The sequence below is a fragment of the Leptonychotes weddellii genome, chromosome 9 (assembly GCF_054177405.1).
Source record: "Leptonychotes weddellii isolate Sample4059 chromosome 9, ASM5417740v2, whole genome shotgun sequence".
Taxonomy (NCBI): Eukaryota; Metazoa; Chordata; class Mammalia; order Carnivora; family Phocidae; genus Leptonychotes; species Leptonychotes weddellii.
In genome coordinates, this window is record NC_138377.1 from 122,001,484 (window position 1) to 122,010,014 (window position 8,531).

An 8,531-nucleotide genomic window follows, 5' to 3' on the forward strand; every position below is an offset into this window, starting at 1 on the left:
ATCCTCTCAGTCTGACACCCGTCCCACCTCACCCCAGTCCCACATTGCATGCAATGGCTCCCTGTTACCCGCTTACACAGCCCCCTGAGCTTCCTTTCTCATAACTGTCATTATGTATTCACGCGATTTTCTGTTTGAAGTCGGCCCCTCCCCTCGTCTGTATGTTACAAGCCTCCCGCCCCAGAATTTAAAAACAGAACTCCGGATGCTGGAACACCTTGCCAGTGTCCCAGTGGCTCTGGGGCTTGGAGTTCTCACCTGAGGATGGGTGGGGGCGGAAGGGCGGACAGGTTGACCTGGTGCAAGGCCTCAAATTCAGCCCGGGTGCAGCAGGAGCCCCCTGCAGCCTGCAGGCGGCAGCAGTAGGCTTCCTCCGGGGTATCAGAGAGCCGAGGACAGAAAAAACCGGGGTAGTAGCGGCCATCAGCGTCCCAGGTGGTCTGGCACAAGTCGGGGTGGTGGGCCAGGGCTGAAGGGAGGAGCAAAGGGGCTGGAGACAAGCAAGAATGGCCTGCCCACACCCAACTCCAACCCTTCTGGAGAGTGAAAATGATCAGCCATTATTAAAAGGGCAGGCTCCCTTCCCCGCCCCCACCGGCTGCCCAGAGCAGCTCATACCCTGCAGTGATTGCAGGGGCCTGAAGAGGGGTGCGCGCAGAGGAGGTGTACCTGAGAGAGAGGTCGGCTGAGCAAGCGGCACCCAGCTGAAGAGCAGCAGCCGCCCCACGGTCAGGCCAGTCAGCAAAAGGCCCAGCCTCCTCTGAAAGCCCATGAGAGGTCACCTCCACCTCAGCGCTGGTCTTAGGAACCCCAACATCTCTCTTTCTAAGCCATGGCTGCAGACAGGAGGGAAATAATCAAAACCGCACGGCCTCTGGGCGCCAGTAACACAAACCTGAAGCTTCTATCACAGACCTCTGGAAAGAGATGAAAGTGACCAAGTTTCTATCTTCTGTTGGAAAACGTGGGGACTGTGTCTCCCAGCTGCCCAAGGTTTTCTGAGCTGAAGGGGAGAAGGTTCAGCAGACTAGAGGGCAGAAAGGCATGAGAGAGAAGTTGAGGCATTAGGCTGAAGAACAGACAAGCATTTAGAGCCAGGTTTATTTCTCTCTACCCACTCTCAATTTCCAGGCTGCTGTGTAAGCCCTGGGAATTCTGGTCGTTCCATTCCAGGCCCCAGGGACCTCAGTAACAGCGTTTGGAGCTTCCCTCCCTAACTTCTGAATCATGGCAACCACTAAGACTAGCTGAAAAACAAGGGCAAGTCCTTCCATTAACTTTTCCCTTGAGCCCTTGTCTGCCCCAGCTACCAGCCAAAACATAAAAGCTATCAGTCTGATTGGAGTACTATACTTTGCAAACCAGTTCACAGGAAAAGCTCTTCCAGGGTCTCCAGGTCTCTCTTACCCCTTAAATCTCATAGATGCCATCTGCCGAGACAGGGAATTTCTCTAGAAGGCCCAAGGCCACCAGCCAGTAGTGTTGTTATTCTAGTCTATGGAGACCTTACAGTGCCATGCTCCCAGAACAGCATGACAACAGTTATCATCTGAGGGACCCACAGCAGGACTGAAGCAGGAACACTTATGGTACAAGAAAGAAATGCAGCACCTGAGAACAAAGAAGACAGTTCTTGCAGAAACATCACTGCTGCCTGGGAGTCTAAACCTGAAGCAATTAGGCAGGCTTCTAGTGTAAGCTCCAATTTCCAGAAGGTCAGGCCGTAGGGTCTTCTGGGCCCAAAGGTGAAGCTCCCATGCCCATTCCAACCAGTCCCTCCCTGCAGGGAAAACCATTTTTAGAACACTTTGAGAATTTTCAGAGCATTGACATTGAAGATTGTCTTTTCATGGGAGGAGAGGATCCTCCTGGAAGAGGTTGTCTTTGACCCCGGGAGGCTAGGTGAATTGCCCTTCCTCCAAAGTACCATGGTCCCCTGTGTCTTCCTGCCCTGAACCCAGCACACTGTGAGAACATTGTCTTCCTCCTTCCCCGAGACTGTGGGTTCCCAGGGAGGCAGGCCATGTCCTTCTTGCACCCCCAGCAGAGCGTCTGAACCAGGGGCTGCGATGCTGAGGGCAGCTCCCCACACCAGTTGCCGTCTCCGCCCGGACGTCAGCTCCACAGAAACCTGCGTGCGTCCGACTCCCCAGTCACTGGCCTCCGCGGAGCCAGGGGGCGCTACGGACGCTCCATCTGTGCTCCAGGGGCTCCCGGGACGTCAGTCGCCCGCCCCACCCGCGCAATGGGCTCCGAGGCCGCGCAGCTGGTGGAGGCTGCGGACTTCGCGGCTCGCAAGCACCGACTGCAGCGGCGAAAGGACCCCGAAGGGACCCCCTACATCAACCACCCTATCGGTGGGCGCACCGCCCGGGGAGCGACCGCAGCGGTGTCTAGGGGGTGGGGACCGGGAAGGGAACGCGGGCGGAGGGCCTACGCCTCATTGAGCACCTACTCTGTACCAGGCTTTGTGCCGGGCACTTTCCGTGTGTAAGTCTCACAACAACCCGGGGCGGTAGGCATGATTGCTCCTCTGCACAGTTGACACCCAAAGAGAGTAAAGGCCATCCGGCTAGTGAGAGGCCACATCTGGCTCTGCAAAATCCGCAGCACGCAGCCTGGGACTCCCTCAGGTCTGACTTCCTGCTTTGCCCCGTCAGGTGTGGCTCGGATCCTGACCCATGAGGCGGGAATCACTGACATTGTGGTGTTACAGGTAACTCCCCTCGTTCTCTCCTAGGAGGCTAGGGTGGGGATCAGGGACCGCATTCGGCCCTGGGCACCCCTTGCCTGGAGTCACAGGGCTAAGTGGAAGCCTGTCCCCAGGCAGCCCTGCTCCATGACACAGTGGAGGACACAGACACCACCTTGGATGAGGTGGAGCTGCACTTTGGCGCTCAGGTGCGGCGTCTGGTGGAGGAAGTAACAGATGACAAGACTCTGCCCAAGCTGGAGAGAAAGCGGCTGCAGGTGGAGCAGGCACCCCACAGCAGTCCCAGGGCTAAACTGGTGAAGCTGGCAGACAAGCTGTACAATCTGAGGGACCTGAATCGCTGCACCCCAGAGGGTACGCGCCCCCCCCGCCACCTGCTCTGAGGGAAAGGGGAGGGATGTCCTCCTTCTGGAGGCACAGGTTGGTCAGTTCCAATGGAAAAAAAAAAGAGCCTCGGCCTTCTTGTTGATTCCCCCGGCTAATCCTACTAGACCACTCTGATCTTTCACACCGTAGAAGTGCAGTAACTGGGCCAAGGGGACGTTTTCAGGACAAATCCCATCGGGAACATCTCGTGGCCCTGCACCACGCCCTCCAGGAAGTGGGCAGAAGTGGGCAAAATACAATGCTGTCCTGGATGCCATGTGAGCAGTTTTCTGTCCATTCTCATGCAGGATGGTCTGAACATAGAGTCCAGGAATACTTCGAGTGGGCAGCGCAAGTGGTGAAGGGGCTTCAGGGAACAAACCGACAGCTGGAAGAGGCTCTAAAGCAGCTGTTTAAGGAGCGGGGGCTGACACTCTGAGCAGTGCTTGGAGCCATCAGGGGCCCAGACTCCAGCCTTGGCCAGGCCAGAAAGGATTCCTATTCCAGCCTTTCCTTGCCTCTCCATCTCCCTTCCTGACTGGTTCAGCCCAGATACGAGAGGCCAAAAAATACTTGTCTCTTCTCACTCTGAATGTGTCCTGCCGACTAAGCTGAGCCCTGGATTGTGGAAATCAGATGCAGCCCGTCCAGTCCTAATGCACTTACTGCCCTTTCTCCAGGCCTTGGGTCTGTTTGCTATTCTGTATGAGTGAACTCTGGCCCCTCGGGGACTCGGGCTTCTGGAAACACTAGTTCATAAGTCATTATGGAAAAATAAAGCATTTTGGGTAAAGCTTTAAGTTCTTGCTGCTCCTTCCTCAGCCTGCCAAATGGGGAGCAGGTAGGCGGGATACCTGCCCTTCGGCAGGGCAGGGTACCGACTGCGTGCCCCCAGGGACAGGTCGCTCACGTTGAGGGCCTCGGACCCACCCCCCCGGCCCCCGCCCCGAGCCTGGCTTCCTTATCAGTGAATTAGGCTGTGTAATTACTAGGGTTAGACTAGGTCCCGTCTCAGACGGAGCCTGACACATAGGTGTTCAAGAAATGGTAGTCTTCCTCTTTAAGAAAGTTGGACGGGATGACAGATGTTTTGGAAAGGAATGCCACCTGCATACCAGCAACAACAGGACAGGGCCGGTGGGGGTACTGCGCGTCCCTCACCCCAGACCGCCCCGAAAACTCGTCGCCGTCCCCAGGCCATCCCAGATCTCAGCCCTATCACGCCGCCGGGTCCTTTGGTTGCTAAGTGACAAGAACTTCCGGGCGCCTTCGGAAGTGGCCGCGGGGCGGCCCCGCCCCCGGAGGCCTGGGGTGGGCGGGGTCTGGGAGAAGCGGCCGGCCGCTAGGTGGCGTCCGTGCGCAGGGGTCTGCAGGTGCCGGATTTCTGGTCGCCGCCGAGCCGCTGAGGCTTATAGGCGAGGAAATGAAGTCAAAGGCCATTTCGTGCTAGACCACGGTGGTTATTTACCCAAAGAAGGCCCCAGCGCAGTTTCTGCAGGAAAAAATGGTGAAGGGCCGCAAGAAGGCGACTTTAAAAGGAAACGAGTTTCAGGATAGTCCCAGGTAAATGGATCAGCAAAGTTCAAAGTTCAGTGTAGTCCTCTTAAGGCTGGCCAGGATGTGGTATGTTTTGGAGAATTTTGGTTTTAGTTTAATAAATTATTTGCGGGGAGGTAGGATTACAGGACTTTTAAAAACTTTATTCCTGGGGCGCCTGGGTGGCTCAGTCAGTTAAGCGTCTGCCTTCGGCTCAGTTCATGATCCCACGTCCTGGGATCGAGCCCCGCATCGGGCTCCCCGCTCGGCGGGAAGCCTGCTTCTCCCTCTGCCTGACACTTCCCCTGCGTGTGCTCTCTCTCTCTCTCTCTCTGTCAAATAAATAAATAAAATATTAAAAAAAATAATAAAAATAAAAACTTTATTCCTTACACTTGAATACATATATTTACATATATACTTATATATGAATGTTAATAAATCAATAATTTAATAGCATAGTAATATACTTTATATATTAACAGATAGTATATTATTGTACTCTTAATAAATGTATATATGATAAACCTGCAGTTTATATATATATCTATTTAATATCAAATAAAAAATATATATATCTGCAGCTTTTTTTTTTTAAATGTTTTATTTATTCATGAGAGTCAGAGAGAGAGAGAGAGAGGCAGAGGCAGAGGGAGAAGCAGGCTCCCTGCCTAGCAGGGAGCCCGATGCGGGACTCGATCCCAGGACCCCGGGATCATGACCTGAGCCGAAGGCAGACGGCTTAACCATCTGAACCACCCAGGCGCCCCTATATCTGCAGCTTTTAAGTGGCTTAAAATTAAGGTTTCAGGACATTTAATGAAAATCCTGTTACTTACAGAATGCAGGGGTAAATTGTCACACAGGGCACTTGATGTTGTACAAAAAAACCTCTTCACAGGTGTTAGTTACTTCATCTGTTCTGTATAATAACCAGACAAGGCAGTAGCGCAGGGCCGGGCTATTGTTCTCATTTTACAGAGACAAAACATGAAGCTCAGGGAGGTGAGAAGACTTGTTAATGGTCAAACAGGTGGAACAGTGACAGAATCAGGACCATAATTCCCCTTTTTGCCACACTATTAGGCCTTTAAAAATTTTTTTCAAGTTTTTTTTTTAAGATTTTATTTGAGAGGGGCACCTGGGTGGCTCAGTCGTTAAGCATCTGCCTTGCGCTCGGGTCATGATCCCAGGGTCCTGGGATCGAGCCCCGCATCGGGCTCCCTGCTCCGCGGGAAGCCTGCTTCTCCCTCTCCCACTCCCCCTGCTTGTGTTCCTTCTCTCGCTGTGTCTCTCTCTGTCAAATAAATAAATAAAATCTTAAAAAAAAAAATTTAAGATTTTATTTGAGAGAGAGAGAGCACAAGCAGGAGAAGGGGCAGAGGGAGAGCATATCTAAGCTGACTCCCCAATGAGAGGGGAGCCTGAGGCCGGGCTCAGTCTCACAACCCATGAGATCATGACCCGAGCCAAAACTGAGAGTAGGACACTTAACCGACTGAGCCACCCAGGGGCCCTTAACTCAATATATATTTTTAAACAATCAGAAACTTAAAAGTTGGAAGTACAGTAACTTTTTCCCCTAAGCCATTTGAGATTACAGGCATAACTCGAAGATATTGCGGGTTCAGTTCCAGACCACGACAATAAAGGGAATATCACAAGAAAGCGGGTCAAATGAAACTTCTGGTTTCCCAGTGTATATAAGTTATGTTTACACATATACTGTCGTATATTAAGTGTGCAGTAGCATGGTCTTTAAGAAAACAGTGTACCTTAATTTAAAAATACTTTGTTGCCAAAGAACTGCCAATCATCATCTGAGCTTTCAGTGAGTTGTAATCTTTTTGCTGGTGGAGGATCTTGCGTCCTTGATGGCTGCTGACTGATCAGGGTGCTGGTTGCTGAAGGTGGGGTGGCTGTCGCCATTTCTTAATAATTTAGCTTGCCACATTGACTCTTTTCAATCGATTTTTCTGTAGTGGGCGATGCTGTTTGATAGCATTTTACCCCTAGTAGAACTTCTTTCAACATCATTTGTTGAAAAGACTGTCCTTATAGTACTTGTTTTGGAGTATTTTGTCATAAGTATGTATCACTCTAACTTTTTTTTTTTAATTTGTCATCTCTACACCTAACGTGGGACTCAAACTTGCAACCCTGAGATCAAGAGTTGCATGCTTTACCGACTGAGCCAGCCAGGCACCCCTGTAACTTTCTTTTCCTTTAGCAATGCTTTTGAGATTTATCCCTGTCAATGCACATGAATGTTTAGCTCATTCCTTTAAACTACTTTCTAGTATTTCATTATATGAATGGACAGTATTTTCTTTACACATTCCCTTTTTTATTTATTATTTGTCAGAGAGAGAGAGAGAGCGTGTGAGCGCACAAGCAGGGGGAGCAGCAGGCTCCACACTGAGCAGGGAGCCTGATGTGAGGCTTGATCCCAAGATCCTGGGATCATGACCTGAGCTAAAGGCGGCAGATGCTTAACTGACTGAGCCATCCGGGCATCCCTGTGCATTCCTTTAAAAAAATTTTTTTTTTATTTAAATAAGCTCTGTGCCCGATGTGGGGCCTGAACCCACAACCCCAAGGTCAATAGTCCTATGCTCTACCAACTGAGCCAGTCAGGTGCCTCTATGTATTACCCTTTCTGACAGGTTTTGTTTCCAGCTTTTTACCACACCACATAACGCTCCAGTGAACATCGTCATCCATTTCTTTGTGCATATGAATCATGAGGTGTGCTTTTATTTCTTCTGAACAAGGACCCCAGGAATAATACCTAACATTATTGCTATCTGGAATATTCATTCTCGCCTCATTTAAAGCTATATTATAGCTTATAGCCAATACTTATTAGGTCTACCCACCATTGGTTTATGCACCCTGGATTTTTTTTTTTCTGAAGAACACCTTTGTTCTTCCACTGAAGTTTTGTACACTGCAAGCTCTTAGCCTTTGCATGTTTGGAATGCCATTTCTCCCTCACTCTGAATCGGAGCATAGCTAACACCAGATCCAGAGTTCGCAGTTATGTTCTCAAAGTCTGATTGTATTATTTCATGGACTCCAGGTTATCTATTGATACTAACTAGATGTCTGCTGTCATTTTGGTGGTCTTTCCTTTTGGAGTCTCTTTCTGGTTGATTTTTAAGGTTTTTTTTGCAATATATGTAGGGGAGGATTTTTTTAAACATCCCTTTCTTGGAACTTGCTGAGCACTTTCATTCCAAGGACTCATACATATCTTTCTTCATTTCTGAAGAACCGCACCCACTATCCTTTTGATGGTTTCCTCTTCCCTACTCACTAGTCTCTCCTAAAAGTGCTACTAAACATTATGTCAGTGCTTCCAAGGCTATCTGCCATATTTCTTTTTTTTTTCTTTTAGGATTTTACATATTTATTTGAGAGAGAGAAAACACTCCAGTGGGGGAGGGGCAGAGGGAGACAGAATCTCAAGCAGGTTCCCCCGAGTGCAGAGCCTGACACAGGGCTTGATCTCAGGACCCTGAGACCATGACCTGAGCCAAAATTGAGAGCTGCTCAACCAAATGAGCCACACAGGCACCCCTATCTGCCATATTTCTTAACCTCTCTTATATATTTTCCTTTTAGCTCTGTGGTATCTTCAAGTGATTCCTCAGCTCTGTTTTCCAAATCCCTCTGTCGTCTGCACCAAATCCAGTGTTTCTCCCACATGTAGACTCTATTTCAATAAAGTATTATTTGGGGCTGTTTACATTTTGTCATGTTTTTCCTTGCAGCCTCTTTGCTTTCTCGTCCTGTGCTCCTCACTTGGCCTGGTTCTGGCCTCTTGGCATTCCTCGGTCATTCTCGGTTACCTGTGTGTCCCACATGGACTCCGACGGCCTGGCACGGTTCCCCTCCACTGCTCTTTCTCTTG

The 8,531-nt window shown here is 50.1% G+C and overlaps 1 protein-coding gene and 1 long non-coding RNA gene across 2 annotated transcripts in view; both read left to right on the forward strand.

Moving 5' to 3' along the window:
* Positions 1-2,212: 2,212 nt before the first annotated feature.
* On the forward strand, positions 2,213-3,879 carry HDDC3 (HD domain containing 3). Its single transcript, XM_006748907.3, has 4 exons — positions 2,213-2,357; positions 2,661-2,716; positions 2,827-3,067; positions 3,388-3,879. Exons 1-4 carry the CDS (start codon positions 2,246-2,248, stop codon positions 3,516-3,518), a joined length of 540 nt encoding a protein of 179 aa, XP_006748970.1. The 5' UTR covers positions 2,213-2,245; the 3' UTR covers positions 3,519-3,879.
* A 552-nt stretch (positions 3,880-4,431) lies between these two features.
* LOC115938728 (uncharacterized) overlaps positions 4,432-8,531 on the forward strand; it is a 5,993-nt gene continuing 1,893 nt past the window's right edge. The window contains exon 1 of the long non-coding RNA XR_014148823.1: positions 4,432-4,642. This is a non-coding gene — a long non-coding RNA (uncharacterized LOC115938728). The remainder of the gene's footprint in view (positions 4,643-8,531) is intronic.